A 27,429-nucleotide genomic window follows, 5' to 3' on the forward strand; every position below is an offset into this window, starting at 1 on the left:
TTTTTCCAAACTTTTATTTTTCAAATATTTATCCACTTCCCTTTTGAAAGCTATTATAAATTCTGCTTCTGCTTCTATCACTGATTTCTGGTAGGACATTCTGTGCCCCAACATCCCTTTGCATATAAAAAAATTCTTCTAACCTCTGTCTTTGTTCTTTTAGTCATGATCTTAAATTTATGCCCTCTAGTTACCTACCCACCTACCATTGGAAATTTTTCCCTCTTTACCTTATCAAAACCACCCATCATTTTGAATATTTATTTCATTTCTTAATACTGATGCAGCAAAAATACATTCCCAATTTAAAAGACGTTATATGAAATGTTAATGCCTAATTGTATGTATTTTCTGCCAGAATAGGTAATCTATCGCAAGACCTCTAAATCAGTTGGGGATTTTAGTTTTAGTTTTGTGGGGAAGGCCAGGGCAAAGGCCTTAACAACAGCAAAGAAATATTATCCCAGCATTCTTACAATTTTTAACATGTGAATATTCATTTAAAAATTTAAACTCAAGATAGATATCACATTTTTAATCATTTTTAAATTCTAAAATTTTTGCTTATGGCAGTTTTCTTTTAACGGATGTGGGATGCCAGTAGCAGAGTCAGTCTTGTTTTCCTTTCTCTTGTAAATGTATTCTCTCTACAGTTTATACATTTGGTCAACAACCTAGGAATACGTTATGAAGCTGTTGCAAATACTGATGCTATATTGTATGGTCTTTCTAGCCTCTTTGCGCTCGGATCTCAACTATCAGCATTCTGTAGCCATGGACCAGCTGAGACAAAACCATCAGCAGGAAATGGCAGCTGCGAGAATGGAATTAGATCGGGCTATTGAGCTGCGCAGACAGCAGGTAGGTTAGTTCATTGTTCTGTTCAGTGTTTTAAAAAAAATGTATTAACACAGCTTACACATCATGTACTGTTATTCAACAGTTCAACTAATTGCTCTAGACACAAGACTACTCAATGATGTTATTCAAAGTGGTTTAGTTTAAATATAATAATTATCTTAACAGAGAATGTATTTTGTATTCCAGTATTTCTGTGACCATAAAGTTATATCAGCAACGCCAAAGTGATTTTTTGCATTATATTTTTTTTCTTAAAATGTTATTTCCTTCCCTTATGGCCATTCTGTGTGCCCATTGCTGCTATTATAATACAGTCTCTGACCATGGTGGTGAACTACATCTATTTCCTGGTGCTGTTTGGGAGGGAGACTCATTTGCTGAAAATCTTATCCCCTTTTACCTTATGAGGGATATGCCCAGCCTTAGAGTTTTTGAGGTTGTAACTAGCAGATTAGATAAGAGGAACTAGTGCATGTAGTGTTTTGGGATATTCAAAGAGCATTCAATAAGGTCCCACACAAGAGGTTATTACACAAAATTAGGGCTCATGGGAATGGGGATAATATATTAGCATGGATTGAGGATTGATTAATGGACAGAAAACAGAGAGTAGGAATAAACGGGTCATTTTCGGGTTGGCAGGCTGTAACTAGTGGGGTACCACAAGGATCAGTGCTTGGGCCTCAGATATTTACAATCTATATCAATGATTCAGATGAGGTGACCCAGTGTAATGTATCCAATTTGCTGATGATATAAAGCTAGGTGGGAAAGCAAGTTGTGAAGAGGACAAAAAGGCCGCGATTTTCTCAGCGGTGTCAGGATGGGGGCGGGTCAACTGGTTTCCGGGTTCCAGTCCCTCCCCCAGCTGCCTCCGCTCTGCGTGATTTTCCCTTGATTGGCCTTGTTAAGCCCGCCTGGGCAATTAACAGGAAGCGGGTCTGATGACGTTATTTGATGACGCGTCATCTGCCGGTTTCCTTAAAGGGACCACGCACAATTTTATTTTGACAGTTGATTTTTCAGCATTTGACAGCATTGAGGTGCTGAAAACACTGACAATCACTGCACAAAGGTGAATTCTTGCACCCAGGCTCTCCAGTGACTCCCTCCATATGCTTATGGAGGGAGTTACAGTGCACAGGAAGGTTCTCTTCCCTTCCAAGGGTGGAAGAGACCTCCCCAGGACACCAACTTACCTTGCACCTCCACCCAACCCTCTCTATCTACTTTATCACTTCCCCATCTCACTAGCCACCCCTCACACTCACCCTCATTCTACTGCAAGCATACCAACTAACAACACACAAGGGTGGGCACTTGAGAGGTTTAGCCAATGTCCTTGTGAAGTTTCTGGTAATGTGTTGTCATACAGTGAAATCTCTTTTTCAAAAAGTGCCCCTTATTGGACAGATCTGTGTACATTGGAACTCAGTAAGACACTTCTCAGTGATTGTTGAGACATAACTCCACCCCCTGCCCCGCTATAGTGATGTGTGTGCATGGAATGGCTTGGACATTGAAGGGATGCTTCACGGTGCTGGTGTGGGATGGTGTCAACCTGGCGCATCATGTGGCAGCCAGGGTTTACAGCATCAAGGGAAGAAAGTCTGGCCATGGTGATGCCATCGCTGGCCTCCTGGCCAGCAATTTTGTCAGGGGCTGCTGCCCTGTGTCCAGTGCAGCATCAGGTGATGGCAGCAAAGGTTGGTGATGTTGGTGTTGGGGCTGTTTGTGGAAGGATTCGGAGGACCAAGGTCTGATTGTTTCATTGGCCCCGATGTTGCTGCAATAGATGGCAGCTGCAGGTGAGATGACAGAAGCGATCTGTCACTGGCGAGAGAGGCTCTCCCAATGAGGTGGCACTGGACATACAGTTGGATTAAAAAACTTGTAAGCTAAAGAAATCTGTATATGTATTAAAAATGCAGTAACCAACATTTTCTTTGCTCTGAAACTCACCATGTGCAACATGGCATCCTTGACACCACTTCTGTAGCTGTCATCTTTTCACAAACATCAGACCAGACTCACAACATGCCACACTTACCTGGCGTGTTGTCCGGACGTCGTAAAACCTGACCCAGAAGCTGGAAAATTGAAAAAGGCCCTGAAAATTGCTCACAAGTACCAGTTAATAGGTAGTTAATTGCCTTTAATCCGTTTCCCGCCGCTAGGTATCGGATCCATTTGCAAATTGGGGACCCGACACTTGGGAAGGTGGCTTTAACCTCTAACCCGCCTCCAAACCCGCCCTCTGAGTGCCGGCAAAATTGCAGCCAAAGAGGCTGCAAAGGGATTTAGGCAGGTTAATTGAGTGGGCAGGCACATAGCAGATGGAATATAATGTGGAGAAATGTGAAGAAAAATAGAAAAGCAGAATATTTTTAAATGGTGAGAGATTGGGAAATGTTGGTATTCAGAGGGACCTGGGTGTCCTTGAAAGTTAACATGCAGATACAGCAAGCAATTAGGAAAGCAAATGGTATGTTAGCCTTTATTACAAAAGGATTGGAGTATAAGAGTAAAGAAGTCTGATGCGCTATCAATTACTCATAAAAGACTGAGAGTTAAGAGAGTAACTAAAGGCTTTTATTAACAAAAGAATGAAGGTCTGCCTCGAGTGGTCGACCGGTCCAGAATACAAAGGGCTGGGGAGCAGTCACCTTTATACTAGGACTTGTGGGAGGAGTCAGCCGAGGCATGTCCAGGCATGTACACAGTGGAATACAAACAGTGGTTTACCACATTCACCCCTTGTTTAAAATTGAGTCCGGCGGGGTGAAGTGTATTAAAAGTTAGTGTATTGGAGTCTCTCCGGAGGTCTTGTCTGCCGCTGTGATCGGCGTGGCGACGGCAGGGGTAGTGGAGCTTCCGGCGTCGAGTCCTGCGTAGGCTGTGGCACAGGCGTGTCGTCCTCATAGATGTCGAGCGGGTCGCGGGGTCCAGGCCTGCCGTCTGCTGGGGCTGGATATCGGGTCGTGGGGGGGGGTGGTAGTGAGTAGTGGGTTACTGCGGCCCCCGAGGGTGCAAGGTCTCTTATGGAGACTGTGTCCTCCCGCCCGTCCGGGTATGCAATGTAAGCATACTGGGGGTTGGCGTGGAGGAGGTCGACCCTCTCGACCAGGGGGTCCGTTTTATGGGTCCTCACGTGTCTTCTCAGTAGGACCGGCCCTGGGGACGTCAGCCATGACGGTAGCGATGTCCCCGATGTGGACTTCCTTGGGAAGACAAACATTTTCTCATGAGGGGTGGCGTTAGTGGCAGTGCAGAGCAGTGACCGAATAGAGTGGAGCGCATCGGGGAGCACATCCTGCCAGCGGGAGGTTGGAAGGCCCCTAGACTTTAAGGCTAGCAGGGCGGCCTTCCAAACTGTCGCATTTTCTCTTTCCACCTGTCCGTTCCCCCGGGGGTTGTAACTGGTGGTCCTGCTTGTGGCAATACCCCTAGTTAGCAGGTACTGACGGAGTTCGTCGCTCATAAACGATGAGCCCCGGTCGCTATGGATATAGCTGGGGAAACCGAACAGGGTGAAGAGGTCGTTCAGACATTTAATGACCGTGACACTGGTCATGTCCGGGCAGGGGATGGCGAACGGGAAACGGGAGTACTCATCAATAATATTGAGGAAGTACACATTGCGGTCGGAGGAGGGGAGAGGCCCTTTAAAATCAACGCTCAGGCGCTCGAAGGGGCGAGTGGCTTTTATCAGGTGGGCCCTGTCTGGTCTATAAAAGTGCGGTTTGCACTCAGCGCAGACTTGGCAGTTCCTGGTCATGGTCCTGACCTCCTCAATAGAGTAAAGCAGGTTGCGGGCCTTGATGAAGTGGAAGAACCTGGTGACCCCCGGGTGGCAGAGGTCATTGTGGAGGGCCCGCAGTCTATCGATCTGCGCGCTGGCGCAGGTGCCACGCGATAGCGCATCTGGGGGTTCATTGAGCTTCCCGGGCCGGTACAAGATCTCGTAATTGTAGGTGGAAAGTTCGATTCTCCACCTCAAGATCTTGTCATTTTTGATTTTGCCCCTCTGCTTGTTGTTAAACATGAAAGCAACTGAACGCTGGTCAGTGAGCAGGGTAAATCGTTTTCCGGCCAGGTAGTGCCTCCAATGACGCACAGCCTCCACAATCGCCTGGGCCTCCTTCTCAACAGCGGAGTGTCTGGTCTCCGGGCCTTGGCGGGTTCGTGAAAAGAAGGCCACGGGTCTCCCCGCCTGATTGAGGGTAGCGGCCAGGGCAAAGTCGGACGCGTCGCTTTCCACCTGGAAGGGGATGGATTCGTCCACTGCGTGCATGGTGGCTTTGGCAATGTCCTCCTTGATACGGTGGAAGGCTAAGCGGGCCTCTGCCGTCAAGGGAAAAGAGGTGGACTTGATCAGCGGACGGGCCTTGTCCGCATAGTAGGGGACCCACTGGGCGTAATAGGAGAAAAACCCTAGGCACCTCTTCAGGGCCTTGAGGCAGTGGGGCAGTGGGAGTTCCATAAGGGGACGCATCCGGTCGGGGTCGGGGCCGATGACGCCGTGTTCCACAACACAGCCAAGGATGGCGAGGCGGTTTGTGCGGAATATGCACTTCTCCTTGTTATATGTCAGGTTCAGGAGTTGGGCGGTGCGGAGGAATTTTTCGAGGTTTGCGTCATGGTCCTGCAAGTCACGGCCGCAGATGGTCACATTGTCCAGATATGGGAAAGTGGCCTGCAACGCATTTTGATCTACCATCCGGTCCATCTCCCTTTGGAAGACGGAGACCCCGTTGGTGACGCCAAAGGGAACCCTAAGGAAGTGATAGAGGCAGCCGTTTGCCTCAAAGGCAGTATACTGGCGGTCCTCAGGGCGGATAGGGAGCTGGTGGTACGCTGATTTCAGGTCAATGGTCGAGAAGACGCGGTACTGCGCGATCTGGTTGACCATATCAGCTATGCGGGGGAGTGGGTAGGCGTCCAGCAGGGTGTAGCGATTTATTGTCTGGCTGTAGTCGATGACCAGGCGCTGCTTCTCGCCGGTCTTAACGACCACAACCTGGGCTCGCCAGGGGCTGGTGCTGCCCTCAATAATCCCTTCCTTCAGGAGCCGCTCCACTTCGGTTTTAATGAAAACCCTGTCCCCGGCACTGTATCGCCTGCTCTTTGTGGCGATGGGCTTACAGTCGGGGGTGAGGTTAGCAAACAGTGGGGGGGGGGTGACTTGAGTGTGGAGAGGTTGCACTTGGTGCGCGGCGGGCAATTTGGAAGCTGCTGGCTGCGGACTGTGAGTGGGGGTAGGGGTCCACCGTACGCCATCGTAACACTTTTAAGGTGGTACTGAAAATCTAACCCCAGCAGGACGGCAGCGCAGAGGTCGGGCAGGACCAGAAGTTTAAAATGATCGTACACAGTCCCGTCTACTACGAGTGTCACCACGCAGCAGCCGCCGATGTCCGCCGACTGGGACTCGGAGGCCATAGAAATCCGCTGGTGCGCAGGCAGGACTGGGAGAGAGCAACGCCGCACCGTGTCGGGGTGGATGAAGCTCTCCGTGCTCCCAGAGTCAAAAAGGCAGATTGTATCGTGACCATTTACCTTAATGTCCATTGTGGAACTGGCCAGCTGGTGCGGTCTCGCTTGGTCCAGTGTAACGGATGCCAGCGTAGGGGTCGGTGTGTCGCTGCGGGTATCAGATGAGGCGGTGTTGGGGGCCTGCTGCGTTCCGGCTGTCGTCCTTCTTCCCGCAGCCCGAGCAGATCGCGTTTTTCGCCGGGCAGCGCGCTCTGGGGTGTTTTGCCTGGCCACAGAAGTAGCATTTCTGGCCTTGGGGCACTGCTGTCTGGCCTTGGGACACTGCTGCGGTAGTTGGGCCGTTGCTGGGGTGTGGCTGGGGTGGCACGGCGCTATGAGGCGGTCCTACCGTGTCCCAGGCTGTCATTCCCCGCGGCGTCAACGGTGCAGAGGAGTAGGCATCCATGCCCCGGTAGGCTGCATCCAATGATAGTGCGAGTTCAGAGACCTTGTTGAGGTCGAGGTCACTCTGCTCCAACAGTCGCTGTCGGGTGTAATTGGATCTGTGGCCCGCTACAAAAGCGTCCCGGATAAGTTCCTCTGTGTACACGGCGGCCTTTACATCCTTACAACCACAGGCCCGGCCAAGCACAGACAGTGCCTGAAGGTATTCCACGGTCGATTCCCCAGGTTGTTGTTTACGACTCCCCAGAAGGTGCCTGGCGTACACTTCGTTCACTGGGCGCGTGTACTGGTCCTTGAGGAGCTTGATAGCGTCCGCGTACGAGGTCGCGTCTTGGATGACCGAGTACACTCGGTGGTTCACTTTGGAGGTCAGGACATCCAGTTTGTCCTCGTCCGATTTGATTGCTGCGGAGGCGGTCAGGAATTTTTCGAAACACTTAAGCCAGTGAGTAAACTTGGTGGATGAGTCCGCCTCCCGATGATCTAAGTCCAGGCATGCTGGTGTGAGGATCTTCTCCATTATAAAAATGTTGTTAATAAAATTGATGCGCTATCAATTACTCATAAAAGACTGAGAGTTAAGAGAGTAACTAAAGGCTTTTATTAACAAAAGAATGAAGGTCTGCCTCGAGTGGTCGACCGGTCCAGAATACAAAGGGCTGGGGAGCAGTCACCTTTATACTAGGACTTGTGGGAGGAGTCAGCTGAGGCATGTCCAGGCATGTACACAGTGGAATACAAACAGTGGTTTACCACAAAGTCTAACTGCAAATATATAGGGCCTTGGTGAGGCCACACCTGGAGTACTGTGTACAGTTTTGGTCACCTTACCTAAGGAAGGATATACTTACCTTAGAGGGCGTGCAACAGAAATTCACTAGACTGATTCCTGGGATGGGGAGATTGTCCTATGAGGGGAGAATGAGTAGATCAGGCCTATATTCCCTAGAGTTTAGAAGAATGAGAGGTGATCTCATTGGAACATATAAAATTCTTAAGGGGCTTGACAGGGTAGATGCTGGGAGGATGTTTCCTCTGGCTGGGGAGTCTAGAACTAGGGGTCACAGTCTCAGAATAAGAGGTCAGCCATTTAGGACTGAGATGAGAAATTTCTTCACTGAAAGGGTTGTGAATCTTTTGAATTCTCGACCCCAGAGGGCTGTGGATGCTCAGTCGTTGAGTATATTCAAAACAAAGATCAATATATTTTTGGATACTAAGGGACTGAAGGGATATGAGGAAGGTGGAGTTGAGGTCGAAGATCAGCCATGATCATATTGAATGGTGGAGCAGGCTTGAAGAGCTAAATGACCACCTCCTGCTCCTATTTCTTATGTTCTTCATTCAGGCTAAGATTATGAATTCTGTGCTGGGAATTGTGAATATTGTGGAACGTATATTCAGTTGCTCTACTCTGTCGACCCATCCCCCGCCTCATTGGATTTTAACCAAACTTCACAAGAGCTTCCTCTCGGCCAACATAAAACTATTCCCCCAAAATTGCCCTGTGTGCACTTCTTATTACATTAATTTGTCTATAAATAATTAGATCATATGATTTTCACTGACATTAATGACTCCTTTTTAGTAGGTGGACATGCTAGTTGTACAGCAATTTATCACCTCTATAATTTAATATTTTATTGTACCAACTTTGTAAGTGACTTTGTTTCCGTAGACTCTTGGTTCTTTCAGAAATGAAGTTACTAGAAACTCATTTTGGTCAGCTGAGGTTTTTTTCATAAACACAGACATGTTCAATTATTCCAACAGGACTTATTAATATATTTCCAAATGAGATAATTGACTTCTTATCTGGGTGATTTATGACTCCCATTTTATTGCAAAATGTCTGAGACATTATGCACTTATGAATCATTTAAAAAACATTAAGCTTTTAAATTATTTGAAATATATTAAGTTCATGGATTTTTTTTAAATTCTGTTTTGGGGAATCGTTAAGTGCTTGTAAACAATTATTTGGCATGAGAATTACCCTATTTTTTGTATATTCATGGTCTTGTAAACTGCTTTTGTCACACAACCACAGGTTCAGTCTGTCATGCAGGATGTCTCTGCCTTATATATGTCTCAGCCTCCATCCCATGATTTGAGCACATAATCTAGATTGCCAACAGTGCCATTCTTTGAATGTGAAATTAAACCAATGCTCATCTTCCTGTTCAAATGGACATTAATGATCTCATAGCACAATTCAATAGTAGGGAGTTCTCCCAGTTTCTTGGCTAACATTCTTCCCTGAATTAGTGCCATCAAAAAAAATTGTTTCTGGAACATTGCTGGCTGCTGGACTTCAAAATAATTCATGGTATGGGGCACTTTTAAGATATTTCCAAGAGATGTGAAAAGATACTATATAAATGCAAGTATTGGATAATTTAAAAAAATGTTCATGCTATACTTTGTGGCTGCTAATTTGAGAGAGACTGGAGGTTCCTGGGTGAATCTTTTCTTTTAACTGTACTGTTTATGATATCGGTAACCTCTAGCCTATCGTCTATCTTTCCCCATACCATCAAATGCTTTACACATGAGAATCCTCTGTCATTTGTGTACTCTTTACTGAGAAATACCTCTTTCTTTCTCTTACTCCCTGAATATTAAATTTATGTCAAGAGTTGGATCATTGTGATATCTGCTTGTATTTGTGAACAGGACCTGATAAATAAGCTGGCGGATGAGTTGAATGAAAGTGTACTTTTAATAAGTTTTCATAACTGATGCACATTATGCTTGTGGGGTTTTTTGGGAAGGAATTGAAAATCAAACCATTTTGTTCCTTTTGGGCTTATTAGGATCGCTCAGATTAATGGATGGAAATTGTGTGGGGCATGTTTTTTGATCCCTGTGGGTGATGCTCCCAGTGGGAGTGCATTTCATAAAATTATTCCTTATATACTTACCAATTCATGAGACTTTTTTTTTACAATCTAGAAGAAAGAACTATTGAGCAGAGTATCTGATCTACAAGAAGAAGTACGGCACCGTGAGCACCATATAAAGGAACTGGATGAGGAGAACCTGTCTACACATGACAATTTAAGCACCTTGACCAAAGAGCTCGAGTACAAAGGGAATGAAGTTCTAAAGATACGGAGTGAAGTCAACCAGAAAATTCGGTAAACAGAGGAGAACAATTTTGAAAAAAGTTGATTGTATTTTTCTTTATCATTTTAACCCTTTTTTTTACAGATCAGCTCAAAACTAGTTCCCATTAGAATGAACAAATCTTGAAATTGGCAAGAAAAATTTAGATTTTTGCACTTTTTGACAATTTATCAAGTGCACAATGTCCAGCGCAAGAACCAATTTATAATTAAAAAATGAATCAAAATCGATCTATGCTTGCTGACGCTGCAGGTGTATCAGAGTTGCCTTTGGAGACAACTCTTCTGACTCCTTCCTTTTCTCCTCAGTGATGAGACACCTGGCCAACTCTTGGTCCCTCCCTATTTTGTGTGGCTGAGATCAGAACCTCAGAAGAGTGACTGGTTAAACATTTGTTCCTTTTTTTTGCTTTGACATTTGGTTTCACCTACTTATCATTATTATTTTATATTTGGGTGGCATATTAAGTGGTGCAAAATGAGGACAATATGTATACAAAACATGAAGAAAGTGAAAAGAAAACAGGAAAATAATTCTTGTCAATGTCTGCAAATTTTCTCCTTCCTTACTTGAAGGTGTTGACCCTTTAGTGGATACATCGCTACAGATGGTGCTCAGCCTTCAATACTTTGCAAGGTGCCTATTAAGTGTGAGGTGTGAGCTTTGACGATAAATGTTGGCAAGATATTTGGCTTCAAGAGGCATCACAGCTAAATACAATCCCATCCCATGAAGTAACAGAGAGGGTTGATGAAGGTAGTATAGTTGATGTTGTGTATATGGACTTTCAAAAGGCACTTGATAAAGTACCATATAATAGACCTGCTGGCAAAATTGAAGCCCATGGGATTAAAGGGGCAGTGGCTGCGTGGATACAGAATTGGCTAGGGGACAGAAAGCAGAGAGTAGTGGTGAACGATGCTTTTCAAACTGGAGGCAAGTATGCGGTGATATCCCTCATGGGTTGGTGTTGGGACCACTGCTCTTTTTGATGTATATTAATGACCTGGACTTGGGTATACAGGACATAATTTCAAAGTTTGTAGATGAGACAAAACTCTGAAATATAGTAAACAGTGACTAGGATAGTAACAGACTTCAGGGGGGCAAAGACAGATTGGTGAAATGGGCAAACACATGGCAGCTGAAATTTGGCGCAGAGAAGTGTGAAGTGATACATTTTGGCAGGAAGAATGAGTTGAGGCAATATAAACAAAAAGGTACAATTTTAAAGGGGATGCAGGGATAGAGAGACCTGGGAGTGTATGTACACAAAACTTTGAAGGTGGCAGGACAAGTTGAGAAGGCTGTTAAGAAAGCATATGGAATCCTTGGCATCATAAATAGAGGCATAGAGTACAAAAGTAAGGAAGTTATGCTAAACCTTTATAAAACACTGGTTAGGCTGGAGTATTGTGGCCAATTCTGGGCACTACACTTTAGGATGGATGTCAAGGTCTTAGAGAAGGTGCAGAGGAGATTTACTAGAATCGTACCAAGGATGAAAGACTTCAGTTACGTGGAGGGACTAGAGAAATTGGGGTTGATCTCCCAAGAGCAGAGAAGGTTATGGGGAGATTTGATAGAGGTGTTCAAAATCATGAAGGGTTTTGATAGACTAAATAAGGGGAAACTCTTTCCAGTGGCAGAAGGATTGCTAACTAGAGGACAAAGATTTAAGGTAATTGGCAAAAGAACCAGAGGGGAGATGTGGAAAACATTACGCAGCGAGTTGCTATGATCTGGGATGTACTGCCTGAAAGGGTGGTGGAAGCAGATCCAATAATAACTTCGAAAGGGAATTGGATAAATACTTGAAGGGGGAAAATTTGCAGGGCTATGGAGAAAGAGCAGGGGGTTGGGACTAATGAGATAGCTCTTTTGAAGAGCTGGCACAGGCATGTTGGGCCAAATGATCTCCTTCTGTGCTGTATCATTCTATGATCTTCACCTGACATGAACAAGCAAGTAACTCCAGGAAAGGTGGCTCAAGGACAATTACCCCTCCCTAACCTAGGGCTTTGGAGAACAATTGTAGCACCTCGACAGCTGCTCCAGCTGAGATCAACTAACTGAGCACAGACCAGGCATCAAACCCAAACTTTACCTGCCTGACTAAACTCACTGGGGAGTCAATGGAGAAGCTAAAAATTAAGTGGATAATAAATGTAAAACTGAAGGGGCAATAGGCACTTAAGTTGTTCACTGAAGCAAGAGAGGATTGCAAAAATATTGCTAAAGTGAGAAGGAATGGGCATGTTCATATCCTGGCTACATACGAAAGGTACAGGCAATGAATTTGCATTGTTTATTTCTTTTTATTGTTACCTGAGATGTTCTAACAGCTTGAAATGGGTTAAAGGAAATGGATCTAACATTGTCTGATTTGTGGGCACATTGACGGTTGAAGTATTCAGATTTAGCTGTATAAGTGAGTGGCTGTTAAGTTAAGCTGGGAGTTAGCTTCACTTTGTCTCTTTTTAAACAGGATCTATGAACAGGAGATGATAAAGAAACAGGAAAAGAAGATAAATGAAATGACTGCAGCCCATATCCGAGAAACACAGTGCATGCTAGCAGACTTCAACAAGGCTCAGGAACTCCTGAAGGATAAAATTTCTGCTCTGGAAATCTTGTATGTTGTGTGGCATTTTTAAATAATGACTTTAGGAGCTGAAGCAAATAGCTGTAGTATCAGTACTAGAAAGGATACTGATTAATTTGTTGTTCAGTACTTGGGAGAACATACAACTTGATAGGAACATAGGAACAGGAGTAGGCCATTCAGCCCCTCGAGCCTGTTAATTAGAGCATGGCTGATCTGTATCTTAGCTCCATCTACCTGCCATGGTTCTGTAACTCTTAATACCCTTGCCTAACAATCTCAGTTTTGATATTTTCAATTGACCTAGCCTCAACAGCTTTTTGGGAGAAAGAGTTCCAGATTTCCACTACCCTTTGTGTGATTATGTACTTTCTGATCTCACCGCTGAATGGCCTGGCTCTAATTTTAAGATGATGCTCCATTGTTCTGGACTCTCCCACGAGAGGAAATAGTTTCTATCTATCCACCCTATCAAATCCTTTAATCATCTTAAACACCTAAATTACATCATCCCTTAATCTCCTATATTCAAGGGAATACAAACCTAGCCTATGCTATCTGTCCTCATAATTTAACTCTAGCCCTGGTATCATTTTGGTGAATCACCACTGTACCCGCTCCAAGGCCAGTATATCCTTCTTGAGCTGCAGTGCCCAAAACTGAACACAGTACTCTAAATGGGATCTAACCAGAGCTCTGTACAGCTGTAACATAACTTCTATTCCTTAGTATTCCAGACCTCTTGAGATAAAGGCCATTAGCCATTTTAATTATTTTTGTACCTGTCCACTAGCTTTTAGTGATTTCTGCATTTGGACCCCTCAATCGCTCAGCTCATCCACAGTTCCTAGTTTCTTGCCATTTAGAAAATACTCTGATCTATCTATCTTAGGTCCAAACTGGATAACCTCACACTTTCCTACATAAAACGCCATCTACCACAGTTTTGCCCACTCACATAATCTGTCCCTTTGCAATTTCTGCTCCCATCTACACTGTTTAATTTGCCACCTAACTTACTGTCATCAGCAAACTTAGATATACGGCTCTCTATTCCTTCATCCAAGTCATTTAAAAATATAGTGAAAAGCTGAGTCCCCAGGAAAGACCCCTGGGGGACACCACTAGTCACATCCTACCAATTTGAGTACATACCTACTACCCATACTCTTTGTCTCCTACCTCCTAACCAATTCCCCATCCAAGCCAATTAGTTGTCTCCAATTCATGCCCTCTCATTTTTGTTCACAGTCTCTTATGTGGAACCTTGTTGAATGCCTTCTGGAAGTTCATATAAATACCATGTTTGTTACCTCCTCAAAAAATTCAATTTAGTCAGGCATGACTTACCCTTTACAAATCTATGCTGGCTCTCTCTGATCGGTTCATATTTATCCAAATGTTCAGCCACTCTGTCCCTAATAGATTCTAGTAACTTCCCCACAACTGACATTAGACTAATAGGCCTATAATGTCCTAGTTGATCTCTTGTGTGATACTGAGTCATATTAACTAGAATGGTCCCAGATTCAATCACTGGGCCTGCACTGAGGTACCTCATCCAGGTGGTCGGAAGGAAAGAAATCAGTTTGGGCTCCTGCTATGCAGTGACACCTGCTGGAAAGTACATGCAAGTTGTTAGGTGAGCATCAGGCTTGGCTGTGATGCACCCCCTCCCCTTCTGCCCACTCGCATTTAAAAAGGCTGCAAACACACTACTGAGGCTCGCACTTGGGAAATGGCCACTTGGCAAGGTATTCACGAGCTTCTGGCACCTGTGGAATCGTACCCAAGCATGCATTAACATCTTCTGGAAAGGAGATCAAATGTGGCATACACCAGGTGTGTAGATAATTATTCTAATTTCAGTTTCACTCTGCAGTAGATTGCCAAACTGGTGTCAGATTTGAATGTGGTTTTCTGCTGCATGCTCCTGTATATTGGGAGTTGGTATAAATTAACAGTTGAATTCACTGTATTACAGCTGTGTGCAAGGGGAAGCCTTTATTACGCTTGTTTTGACTGAATTTAAAGCAAAGTACTCAAAACTTAATTTAACATGATGAAACTTGGTCTCACTTGTGTTATTGTGATTATAGTCTTTAACGGTGATTTTAACCCTGCCCACCCGATTTACGTCAGATGGGGGAGCAGTAAAAATTGCCTGGGAGACTTACCTACCGACAACCCGCTCTCTTCCTGCAGTATTCCATTTTAACCTGCTCTTGTGAGCAGGCAGGAAGAACACCCACTGCAATCCACGGGGCCCTCCTTTAAATATGCAGATTGAGCTCTGATGGCATAATCGGGGTCCAGCTGCTATTTTAACCAGTGGGCTGACGAGGGAAGCCGCTGTAGCTTTCCCACCAGGTGAACCTAGCGGAAAGAAGAGTCGGGATCAGAAAAGGCCCAGACAGGTAATTTTTTTTTTTTGCTTTTACTTTCCTAGTGGGGCCAGGTGGAACAGGATTTGTCCCCAGGCCCCAGAAGAAAAGTTTAGGCCTCCCACATCCTGGGATCCTCTCTCCCCCTCACAACATGATGCCCTCCTGAAACTCCCTCCACGCACATTACCTGAGTGCCAGGGGACCATTGCTTCCACCCCGGTGCCAACCTCCTACCGCCTGACATTCCACCCCCGCCCACCAGCCAAGTGCTGCTTCCAACTGATTTCAGACCGGCAACTGACCAAGGGCATGCACATGAGACAAGGGAGTTAAAATTGCTCGGGCATCTCGCTGCCGAGGTCAGGACGGTTTGCCGCCCATCTCAGCCCCCCACCTTCCCGATTCCCGCCCCGAGTTAAAATGGGTCTTTTGTCTTACATGCAGCCTCATTTGTTTTGATGACAGGAGAACTGTCGCCATAAAGGGGAAGCTAGATAAGTACATGAGGCAGAAAGGGATAGAAGAATATGTTGATAGGGTTAGATGAAGTAGGGTATTGGAAGAAGCTCGTATGACGCATAAACACCGGCATGGACCAGTTGGGCCGAATGGCTTGTTTCTGTGCTGTACATTCTATGTAATATACAAATCCTCTATTTTAAATTATTATTGTAATTTGTCACTTACAATATCATCTTGCCAGACCTAGTAATTACTACTTTTATTAAGCTAGAATAAAATTGGTAAATTGTGATTGATACTTTCAAGGCAATTACTTTCAACCTTCCATAGACAGGACTTGTGACACTTTGCATTTCCATAACTATAGGCAAATATTGTAACAAAGGGTTTTCCTGGTCCTGATCATGACTAAAACTTATAACAATTGGAAGGAAGATTACATCTACAGATTTCCAGCATCCACAGTACTTAGCTTTTAAGTCTTTATAGGCTGTGTTTGCTGCTCCCTCGGTTTTGTAACTGGCACTTAACAGTGTTTGTAGTAATTTTATGTGTCATTGCATATGTTGAACACATTAAAATTGCATTTAGTACTTCTATCCGCATATTGAATATGTATACACAGAGGGAGAGAAATAGTCTGTAGAGTGGTGTTAATGGAGCACAAAAAGGATGCTGATGAGCTTAAGTTTCACATTCACTGAAAAACCAACTAATCTGTAAACATTTCAACACTTTTTCAAAATAACTCTCATTCATGAAACAATCAGATCCCTGAATTTCAACCCCAACTGGCCTTTGAACTACCATGTTGGTTTTGCACCCTATCTGCTTTGGATGAAGATTTCAGTTATTCGTTATTTACAGCAAAACATTCTTAATATACATTTACAATTTTGAAATATTCCCCTTATGCAACACAAAAAAGGAAATTTGTATCAACATAAATATGGAAAAAAAATCAACAATTGTGAAAAAGAACTCTCAAAATTTCAAATAAACTCACCCATCCCATCTTGCAACACTTGCAACATTATCATCCATGTAGGCTTCTTTGAGAGTCCAGGCTTTGGATTTTGCTCTTTTTATGTAGATCCACACATGACACGAGATCTGTGTTCTTGCACTTTAGTGATCCTATTTGCAGTGGTCCCATTGTGTGATTATAATCTAGTTTCTGCATACCAGAATCCTCAGAAGAAAGTATAAAGATGGAAGGAGGGAAGACAAAAAACAAAAATCGGGTAGAAATGAGAACAGACAGGAAAGAGAGAGAGGGACAGCTTTTAAAAGAAAATCCCTGTTCAATACAGAGGGCGCCCTTGACTCCTTGCTGACGAACCTCTTTGGTGTCATTGTGCAGGTTTTGCCTTTCCCCCTTTATTGATATTCTCAATTTATTTATTTCCACTTTTGATCCACAAGTCACACCACAGAAGACCCCAAAATCTTTTTTTTTAATGTGCATTTGTTTTCAATGTTTTTGTTAGTCACCTTGTGGTGACCTGGTTTGTGTATCTCTGATTTTCCTGATTGTGCAAAATGTATAATTTGGATTCGGCAAGTTCTGGACTATCTGAATGCTTATCCTTGGTACATAGGCCTAGAAATTCAGTGGGCTGCGCCACCAGTTAGCGCCCAAAGAGGGCACTCAGTGGCTTTAGCGCCACTGGCCACGCCTCCCGTGATATTTAGCGGGGCGCTAATGGCGGCGTTAGCTTGTAGCGCTGCGCCGCCACCGATGACGTCATTGGTGTGCGCAGCGCCCCGCTCCCGCCCCGATCGCGATATTTGGTCGCGCCAGCCTCTGTAACGCCGGTCGCAAATCGCAACCGGTTCACAGGGCCTACCTGTGGCGGTAGTGGTGCAAATTAAGGTGGAGGTGCGGGGCGGCCATTTTTTCCAGTGGCCGCCTGCCAGCACCTCCTCGCGCCGCCCTCCCCGGCCTCCTGATCCACCCCCCGGGCAGTGCCGGCTGTGTCCCAAAAGCCCGGCACTTCTCCTCGGTGTCGGGCTCTTTTGCTGGCACTCGCGATCGGTGATTGTGCTGGTGCAGGCCCCTCCCCCTTAAGAAGGGGAGGAAGGCCTGCAGTACAGCAGCGCGCCGTGCCACAGCATGTGGCGCTGTGGCACGTAGCGCGGCGATATTCAGTTTGAGCGCCCCAAGTGGGACGAGCAGCGCCCCGAGTCCCTCTTGGGGCACTCCCACTGAATATCGGGAGGGCGCAAGCGGCTCTGGCCGGAGCGCAAATTCCGGCGCCCAGGCGAGCTTGGCGCCCCAAACGCGGCGCCACCGAATTTTTAGCCCATAAACTCCTATAATGTGGTTGCATTTTTCTAGATTGGAAGAAGCTGAAGAGAAATACAATAGCAGAGAATCAAGAGCAGAGGATCTGCAGCTGATCGCTGAGTTAAAGGAAATGATTACAGAACGGGATCAACTCATGAAAAAACTAATGGTGTGTATTTATTAGCTTTAAATGTAGGGTCTGACTTGTAGCCAAGAAGGACAAATGGCCAATAACCAGCTTGTTACACTTTTATGGGCTGTATTCAGACCTTTTTGGGACAAAAATCATAATTACAGTTTTATGGCTAAGTTGAAAAAATGGTGCCAAAGTTGTTAATTTTGCTTTCCAAGTCTGGTTTTTCAGCATAAGTTGAACTTTCAAAGTTTAAACTACTGTTAGCCAATAGGTGATTCAAATTGAATGTATTTCAAATTAAACATTGGGAAGATCAAAGCCATTGTCCTCGACCCCCGCCATAAACTCTGTTCCCTAACCACCAATTCCATCCACCTCTCTGGCCACTGTCCGAGGTTGAACCTTGGTGCCCTATTAGACTGTGAACTGACCTGCCGACCCCATAGCCTCTCTATCACAAAGACTGCCTACTTCCATCTCCATAACATCGCCCGTCTCCACCCCTCCCTCAGCCCATCTGCTGCAGAAACTCTTATCCATGCTTTCTTACATCCGGGCTTGACTATGTCAATGCTCTCCTGGCTGGGCTCCCATCCTCCAACCCCTCAAACATGAGCTCATTCAAAACTCTGCTCCCCATAGACTAACTCGCACCATGTCCCATTCACCTATCACCCCTGTGCTTGCTGACCTATTGGCTCCACCAATGCCTTGATTTTAAAATTCTCATCCTCATGTTCCAATCCCTCCATGGCCTCGCCTCTCCCTATCCCTGTAACCTCCTCTAGCCCTCCAACCCTCCAAGAACTATCAATTGGTACATACTCACCAATAACCTGCTTACCAATGGTTAATTTGGATTCCACCAGGACCACTTGACTCCAGACTTCCTTACAGCCTTAATCTAAACATGGACACGAGATGAATTGGTGAGGTGAGATTGATTGTCATTGACATCAAGGCAGCATTTGACTGAGCGTGGCACCAAGGAGCCCTAGTAAAATTGAAGTCAATGGGATCAGGGGGAAATCTCCAGTGGCTGGGATCATGGTTACGGTTGTTGGAGGCCGATCATCTCGGCCTCAAGATATAGCTTGGGCCGTTCCTCAGGGCACCATCCTAGGCCCAACTATCTTTAGCTGCTTCATCAATGACCTTGCCTCCATCATAAGGTCAAAAGTGTGGATGTTTACTGATTATTGCACACTGATCAGTTCGATTCACAATTTCTCAGATAATGAAGCAGTCCATGCCCGCATGCAACAAGACCTGGACGACATTCAGACTTGGGCTGATGTGTGGCGTGAATGTTACTTGCCACTTAAGTGCCGGGCAATGACCTCTACAACAAGAGAGAGTCTAACCACCTCCTTTACATTCAATGGCATTACCATCATCAAATCCCCAACCATCAACATCCTGGGGATCACCATTGACCAGAAACTGAACTAAACCAGCCATATAAATACTGTGGCTACAAGAGCAGGCTAGAGGCTGGGTATTCTGCAGCGAGTGTCTCACCTCCTGTCAATGTTCCCATTAAGCTGTGCGGCCACGCAGCTGTCTGGAGGTCCCGCACAAGCCGCTTGCCGACTTTACAGTGGAAAAACCGCGCATGCGCGGAAATTTGAATGGGTTGCGCAGCCCCTTATAGGGGCCATGCACGCCAAAAAAAAAAAAATTAGAGGGAACATTGCTCCTGACTCCCCAAAGCCTCTCGACCACTTACAAAGCACAAGTCAGAACTGTGATGCAATACTCTCTTGCCTGGATGGATGCAGCTGCAACAACACTCAAGAAGCTCAGCACCATCTAGGACAAAGAAGTTTGCTTGAGCGGCAGCCCAGCCACAACCTTAAACATCCACTCCTTCCATTAGTGGTCGTTCTTGAGATGTCTAGGCCCAAACTCTGCACTACCCTCCTAAACCTCTCCGCCTCTTTATCTCTCTCCTCCTTTATGACTATCCTTAAACCTACCTCTTTGACCAAACTTTTCGTCACCTGTCGTAATATCTCCTTTGGCTCCATGTCAATTTTGTCTGATTATGCTCCTGTGAAGTACCTTGGAACATTTTATTGGCCCAGTAATTCGGGTCCCAACGCGTGAGTACGGACGGGGTACTCACGCGTGGGCCCGATGGAAGTGCCGGTTTTCAGGATGCACAGCGCATGCGCTGAAAACCGGCATTTCCTGTCCTCTGAAGCAAGGGGTTAAGAGGCGGAACGAATGCGACGTTTCAGGCAGCGTGTGCGCACTGAAATTCCTTCTTTTTTAAAGAGTTGCCTGTGCGTAAAGGCCTCCGGTTTTTACGCGTGAAAAAAGCAGACGTAAGTACTTAGTTTTAAAAGGTAAGTGGTCTATTAATAAAATTTAGAAATTTTTTTCCACAGGTTTATTATTTTTAAAGAATTTACAGTAAGGTAAGTATTTTTAGACCCGATTTGTTAAAAAATTATTTTTTTCAAAAATTGGATTAATTGTTTAAAATAGTTTTTTTACAGTTATTCATAGTTCATTTATTTAGTGGGATTTTTAAAAACTTTTATTTGAAGTTTAAGTACTGTTTTGGGCACCCTGAGTTTTCATGAGTTTGACAGTTCTTACTATCAAACTCATGAATGAACTTTTGCAACCTCCGATTGGTTGCCCAGTGCTCACGTGATCCCAGCCGGCTCATCGAACTAACTACGCCGCTGGATCACGCAAGCACAGTGCGCCGGGAGCTGGACCGGGTCACAGAGCGGAAATCCACGCAGGCCCAGGCCTCAAATGTCGGCGCGATAGGTAAGTGTAGGTCGGGGGCTTGCACCCACGGGAAGCCCCCGACCCGAACGCAAGCCCCCGACCCGAATTTCTGGGCCATTGTGTTAGAGGCACTATATCAGTGCAAGTTGTTAAAAAGTATAGTTATAGAATGCAAATTTTAATTTCTGATATTTACTTTTAACAGGATGACAAGAAATTTTACCAGCTGGAACTGGTGAACAGAGAAACAAATTTCAACAAAGTTTTTAATGCCAGCCCTAATGTAGGAGTCATCAATCCTCTAGCCAAGGTTTGTTTCATAGGAGTATTAATTTCTTAATCTGCTTAGTACTCTGTAGTTACCAGTAGGACTTGCTATGTTCAAGGTGAATACTTTTGATCATCTATATTTACACTATGGATTTATAAAACTGATTAACAATGACCTTTCTTTGAAATTAATATTTTTGTTCCTTAATTTTTCCTGTTTCTATTGCAGCAGAAGAAAAAGAATGATAAAATTGCCAATCGTTTTGTCAGTGCCCCAAATCTAAGTGCGCTGGAATCAGCAGGAGTGGGAAATGGGCAACATCAGCACAACCGCCTGGAGCCAATTCTTAATTCCCCTGTTCATGATATTGGGTTCAATAGCAACAAGCCTCTACCCCAGCCAGTACCTCCAAAAGAGGCAAAAAGATTTCTGAGGTGAGCATCCACCTCAACTAGACCATTGAGGTGATGGTACAAACTGGCCGTGATCCAAAACTCCACTTTTGAGATTCAACATCCAATTACATAAGCTAAGATTGGACAAGTCTTTAGGATAGATCTTGATTTCAAGCTCACATTTTTGCAATTAAAGCATGCTTTCCCTCTGCTCTGCAATTTATGCTTGAATTTGAAATTAACTTAATGACTGCCTTCTAGTCGATGTGCAGGCCTCATTAATATTGCTACTTTAATAGCCTAATGATTACCACATTTAATTTTTAATTAATTTGTGATAAGCCATTATTTCAACAGTTCTGATCAATATTAGTGAGACTGTTTATGCTGATTTTTTTTCCTCTTTAACTGTTGAACCTTCTTCTGTTATTTGCCTCCACTGCTTTAAAAATGAGCTAGTTACACTAGTTAGGATTAGCGTAATGACATGAATTGGCATAAAATAATGTATTTGTACTTGTTTATGAATTTGAAATAATTTTCCATTTTGTAAGATGCACAACTTTCTTTTTGGAAAAGCCCTTTGGTTACTAAACAGGACTTAAAAGTTCAATGAAGATACACCTGAATTTTTAACCTTCTGAAAGCAGTTTTGTCATTTTATCCACATTGATGCTTATAACCTACTCAGTATTTTAAACAGTAAAAGTAATAACTAGATTGACCTTGTCTCATACAATGTTTCATTGTATGCTTTAAATAAATGTTCACCAAAATAGAATGTAAGACCACAATAATTGCCCATGCTGATAAAAATCCATCTGTGGGTTTAAAATGCATTGTAAAGATAATTGTTCATTTGTTTTTCCTTCGTGATGGAGCATTGCCTACTGAGATTGCGGCATGTGCTGGGCATGGTTTTACAATCATAAAGATCAGAAAATCATGCGCCGCATCAACCAGAATTTCCATTGTGCCTTCTTGGTCGCCAATGTTCCCCACCAGGAATGTCAAGTGGAAAATTACTCTGCTTCCCACCCTCTCCATCATCGCTGCCCCTCCGGACCCCCCCCCCCCCCCCCCCCCCGATCACAGGTGAGATTCCCCTGTGCTCCCGACCCTCGCGATCACCGACATGACCACTGCGATCACCGACACTGATCCCCGGTCCAACCCCCGTGATCCCTGACACCGATGTCCGACCCATGCCCCAACCTCCAGCTCCACGTTACCTGACCGCACCTCCGGACCCACTTGGCTGAGGGCTGCTGCGAAGCTAGCAGCAGCCCGATTTTTTTTTTACTACTCTTTACCAGCTGACTGTTGCATCACAGCAGCTCCTTTTTAATGAGGCTTGAGGTCCAATATCTGGGGAGCCTCGAGCCTTACCATTCTGGCACAGTGGATGCACCCTGCGCCCCTTGCTGAATCACTGTCTTTTATTTAAATTCAAATTTACCCTGGAGAACCACAGTGAATTGAAAATAAAATAAAGATTAATTTAATTGAGACATTTTAACCAAGTTGGCAGTAGAATTGCATTCCAAGTGTAAAACCATCCCAAATTTGTACATTCAGAGTTTCAGCTGAGAACCAAGTGTGAACAGAAGTAATATCGGAGCATTAGGTTGCAGTGAGAGCTAGGTGTTTAGGTGCATTCTTTAGTCAAAGTTTTTAATTCAGCATTTTCTCACCCTGCATCTCAGTTTGCATAATACTGTCACTGTATGAAATGTACAATATGTTGCCTCTTTCAATATTGTCATCCAGGATAAACATGCACCAAGTAATTGTGAACTGAGGTTTCATGCACCATAACTGATGGCATCATAGTTTAATTTGCTGGTTCGATGCATATAGCAAAACATGCCATACAACCAGCATAAATATGAGTGCAGCCAAGCTTGGCAGAGGCCACTTTGGAAATAAAATGCACAGTACCTGGTGTGTCAGTGAGTTTAAAATGCACAGTACCTGGTGTGACAGTGAGTTTAAAATGCACAGTACCTGGTGTGTCAGTGAGTTTAAAATGCACAGTACCTGGTGTGTCAGTGAGTTTAAAATGCACAGTACCTGGTGTGACAGTGAGTTTAAAATGCACAGTACCTGGTGTGTCAGTGAGTTTAAAATGCACAGTACCTGGTGTGTCAGTGAGTTTAAAATGCACAGTACCTGGTGTGTCAGTGAGTTTAAAATGCACAGTACCTGGTGTGTCAGTGAGTTTAAAATGCACAGTACCTGGTGTGTCAGTGAGTTTAAAATGCACAGTACCTGGTGTGTCAGTGAGTTTAAAATGCACAGTACCTGGTGTGTCAGTGAGTTTAAAATGCACAGTACCTGGTGTGTCAGTGAGTTTAAAATGCACAGTACCTGGTGTGTCAGTGAGTTTAAAATGCACAGTACCTGGTGTGTCAGTGAGTTTAAAATGCACAGTACCTGGTGTGTCAGTGAGTTTAAAATGCACAGTACCTGGTGTGACAGTGAGTTTAAAATGCACAGTACCTGGTGTGTCAGTGAGTTTAAAATGCACAGTACCTGGTGTGTCAGTGAGTTTAAAATGCACAGTACCTGGTGTGTCAGTGAGTTTAAAATGCACAGTACCTGGTGTGTCAGTGAGTTTAAAATGCACAGTACCTGGTGTGACAGTGAGTTTAAAATGCACAGTACCTGGTGTGACAGTGAGTTTAAAATGCACAGTACCTGGTGTGACAGTGAGTTTAAAATGCACAGTACCTGGTGTGACAGTGAGTTGGTGGCACGCGTGTATTGTTACCATTGAGTGTTAAGTGAGTTGTGTGTGTGACTTGTCACATAGTTAATTCAATGTCTCAAATGGGTCTTTGAGAAAGAGCCTGTCATTGTTTGTTTTTTCCAGCAGGAAGGATGGCTACTTGGAGGTGTGAAGCATGCTGTAGCAGAGAATAACATAGACACATATGTGTTAATGGGTGTCCTGTCAGAAAATGGTTGGTGCATGATGTTGCAAGAAGGGAGAAAGTAACACCAGAAAATGAGATTTGTTTTATAAGAGGTTCCCTATTGACCTTTTAAGTATACAGGCTGCACAGAACTTCCTGATAACTAGTGGACCAGATCCATCGGGGTCTCTTTCCTTCATTAGAAAGTGTGGCTATTTTGACTGCTGAGATGGCTTACTTTTAGAGAAAAGTTATGGGTTTAAAACTAAGACAATGGAAGATATAAACAGTTGAGCGCGTCATAATGATTACATTACCTGTGAAGCCTCCTTCCCTTTTAAAAATGAGTGAATGGCGCTAGACTTTTTCCAGTACGTGTTCTGATGGACATTTTTTTTTCAAAACTGGATAAGGTATGTAGTGCGTATTCTAAATTTTGTTTCGGGTTCCACATCACTTGCTCATTGTTAACTATTGTGTTTTGTCCAGTAGCTGTGTCTCTGCTCTGTCATTAATGCTACAGCTTCCACATCTGTATTTATTTTGTCACTTTCAACTTAATTCCATAAATTTAAAATCGAGTGATTTATAATCTGGCCAAATTAAAAATGACCATCAGAAACTAGATTGCTGCAACATATTGTAAATAATTTGTAAAAGCAAGCATAGTTAATATGAATTATTTATAATTGTACAGGAGCTGCTACACCAATTTTCTAATAGTTACATATTACTATATTTAAAAGCAGAAAAGGGAATTGTGCAGCTTTATCTGAAAACATCTGTATGAGTGCTTTCACCTTGTTTATTTGCTGTTATATATTTCTTCCTTGCCATTGATTGTATTTGTGAATTTGTTCCTGTTTTAAGTTGTTAATTTCTTATCATCTGGGCCTTAGTTGTAATGGCTTACTGTACCTGTATCGTGCTTTGTTTGGTAGCTGCTACTTGATGTAAAGCATGCACTTTTTAAAGTATACATTTTTTATTTTAATAAATACATTTTGCAGACCAGCTGTTGTTTTGGTTCTGTACTTATGCCTGTAGCATGTTAACCAAAGCATGCTGGTGTCACTAATTAAACATTATTTATACTCCTTTATGCTATGAAGATGTTTTAAACTAAACCTGCATGTTATCTTTTATTTTGGGTTCTTGTGTTGTACTTTGTGTAAGTTTTCTGTATTTTAAAATTATGATTTAGTTCAATTGAACAAATTTTGGTGCCATGTTTTACTGATTTGTAATTTGCAGTACTTCTTTTCCCATTATCACATAAATATTATCTTGCACAAATTGGCCATTCGCGCCAACCAGTCCGTGTTGGTGTTTCTCCTACACACAAACAATAATGCTAATCCCATGGCCCATTCTATTCCCATATCCCTTTATTCCCCTCCCCTTCGATTTAATCTATTGGGCAAGATCTTGCTGGAAAAATAGAGTCGTGTTAGTGATTAATGCGCAAATCGGCCAGCAAATTTGGGGGATTAAGAAATACGCCATGAGTTGCAAATCTTCAGAACTTGCTGGTCAATTTATGCCACTCCACCATTTGCTTAGCACAAATGGCATCTCACCTTTAATCGCCCCGTTATTTTTAAGAACTTGCTTGATTTGCACATTAATTGCCCATTAAACTCGCCGAAGAAAGTTGGGGCTGAAATTTAACAGCGTAAGTACCTTTTTAATGATGTGGTAATTGTTAATGCAATCTCTCTGGCCCAGAATTGGAAAAATATAAACTGTTCAATCTCATTTCTGCACGTAGTCAATTGTTAGAAATTTTAAAAATTTGAAATTTAATTTTTTTTCTTACTTTTCCTTTCTGTCTCTGTTTTCTCTCTCTTAATCCTATCTTTTGTTTCCTTGCTTTATTTCTCTTTCTGTACCTGATTTGACATTGAATTCACCCTCCTTCTTCGTCATTCCTCTGTTTCTTTCTCAATCCTCAAAACTCATTTGTTAAGGAGATACACTGTTGGTTCACCAAGGTTCCAGATGCCCCTTTCCCTCGCCACGCCGTTATCAGCTTCAAATTCCAGCAAGTTACTGCACAAAAAAATTTGTGCTGAAGAGTGCAGAAAAAGGTCTAACTAATAGGCGTGCGCTGCGAGCTGCCCATTCCAGCAAGATCTTCCTCATTATTAAATGTTGACATGGTCTCTGCTTCAGTTGCTAACTCTAAGTGCATTCCACAGCATCGCAACTCTCCTTTTTAAATTTTTCCCCCAGTTTCTGTCTTTAATCTCTTACATTTAATCTTATCTATGTCTCCTCATTCTAGACCTCTTAATTACCGGAAATAATGGGGTAGAAATTTATCCTGGGCCGTATCACAGAACGGGTGGCATCGCTTTGGATAACAGTTATACGCCCCGCCCAATATTTAGCTCCACTGAAGTGGTAGCACTCTTCGCTTTGAGTCAGAATATTGTGGTTTGAAGCCCACTTCAGAGCTTTGAGCGCATAATCTAGGCTGAAACTTCAGTGCAGTACTGAAGGAGTGCTGCACTGTCAGAGGTGCCATCTTTCAGGTGAGATGTTAATCTAAAACCTTGTCAACGGTCTAAGACAGACGTAAAAGATCCTGTGATCCTTCAGGAGAAAATTTAAAGAAAAGTAGGGCAGATTATCTGGTCATTTATCCCAATGCTACAGGAAACTTTGTGATAGCCGGCACTGACGGGACCGAGCCGTTGCCGTCCCATCAAAACTGCCGGACAAACCAGCGCTAATGTTAAAACATACGGAAGCTTTTGAGCTCCGTATCTAGCAACAAACCCTGTTGCTTCAGCTTCTAAACAGTCAGCCGTAGCTTGCAAGCGTCTCTGTAGCTAAGCAACAGCTTTAGCTAGACCTTGCAGAGCCTGACTAGTGGGGAAAAAAAAGCAACGAAAAGAAAAAAAACTTACTGAACCGACTCCTGAATTTTGCCGGTGGCTCGAGCATTCCGGACAGTTAACCTCCGGATAAACCAAAGTTTCCTGTATTTGTGGGACTTTGCTGTGTGCAAGAGCAATATACCATGGGAAGGCCACGCGAATAATCTGAAAGGTTATTTTTTATAAGGATTCCTTTTCCGTCAACCAACTTTCAGGCGTATTAATAGGTTTTTTCATCACATTGGCATCTTCAACATTCTATGCTTGTTTATGTACCAAGATGAGAAAAGGCCATCAGGTCCCTCTGTGCTCATCTTTAATATGCTGCTCCACTGCAAAACAACGTTTTGTCAACGTTGTATTTTGTTTGAATTCCTCAATTTAATTTTTGGAAAATTACTC

General features: G+C 43.8%; 1 protein-coding gene across 10 annotated transcripts in view; it reads left to right on the forward strand.

The window, feature by feature from the left end:
• Positions 1-27,429, forward strand: part of fam184ab (family with sequence similarity 184 member Ab) — a 106,263-nt gene that overhangs the window by 72,001 nt on the left and 6,833 nt on the right. For 3 of the 10 annotated variants that reach the window (XM_085997319.1, XM_085997320.1, XM_085997317.1), the window contains 6 exons: positions 734-861; positions 9,757-9,941; positions 12,419-12,565; positions 17,726-17,843; positions 20,764-20,868; positions 21,058-21,263. In XM_085997319.1, coding sequence (XP_085853445.1) covers positions 734-861; positions 9,757-9,941; positions 12,419-12,565; positions 17,726-17,843; positions 20,764-20,868; positions 21,058-21,263 — 889 coding nt within the window. Of the gene's footprint in view, positions 1-733; positions 862-9,756; positions 9,942-12,418; positions 12,566-14,740; positions 14,953-17,725; positions 17,844-20,763; positions 20,869-21,057; positions 21,264-24,099; positions 25,157-26,429; positions 26,467-27,429 lie in introns of those variants that run through there. The other 7 variants (XM_085997316.1, XM_085997318.1, XM_085997315.1 and 4 more) reach the window with 6 other exon arrangements.

The sequence above is a fragment of the Somniosus microcephalus genome, chromosome 9, assembly GCF_052327205.1.
Source record: "Somniosus microcephalus isolate GS21.2 chromosome 9, FLI_Smic_1.0, whole genome shotgun sequence".
NCBI classification, from domain to species: Eukaryota; Metazoa; Chordata; class Chondrichthyes; order Squaliformes; family Somniosidae; genus Somniosus; species Somniosus microcephalus.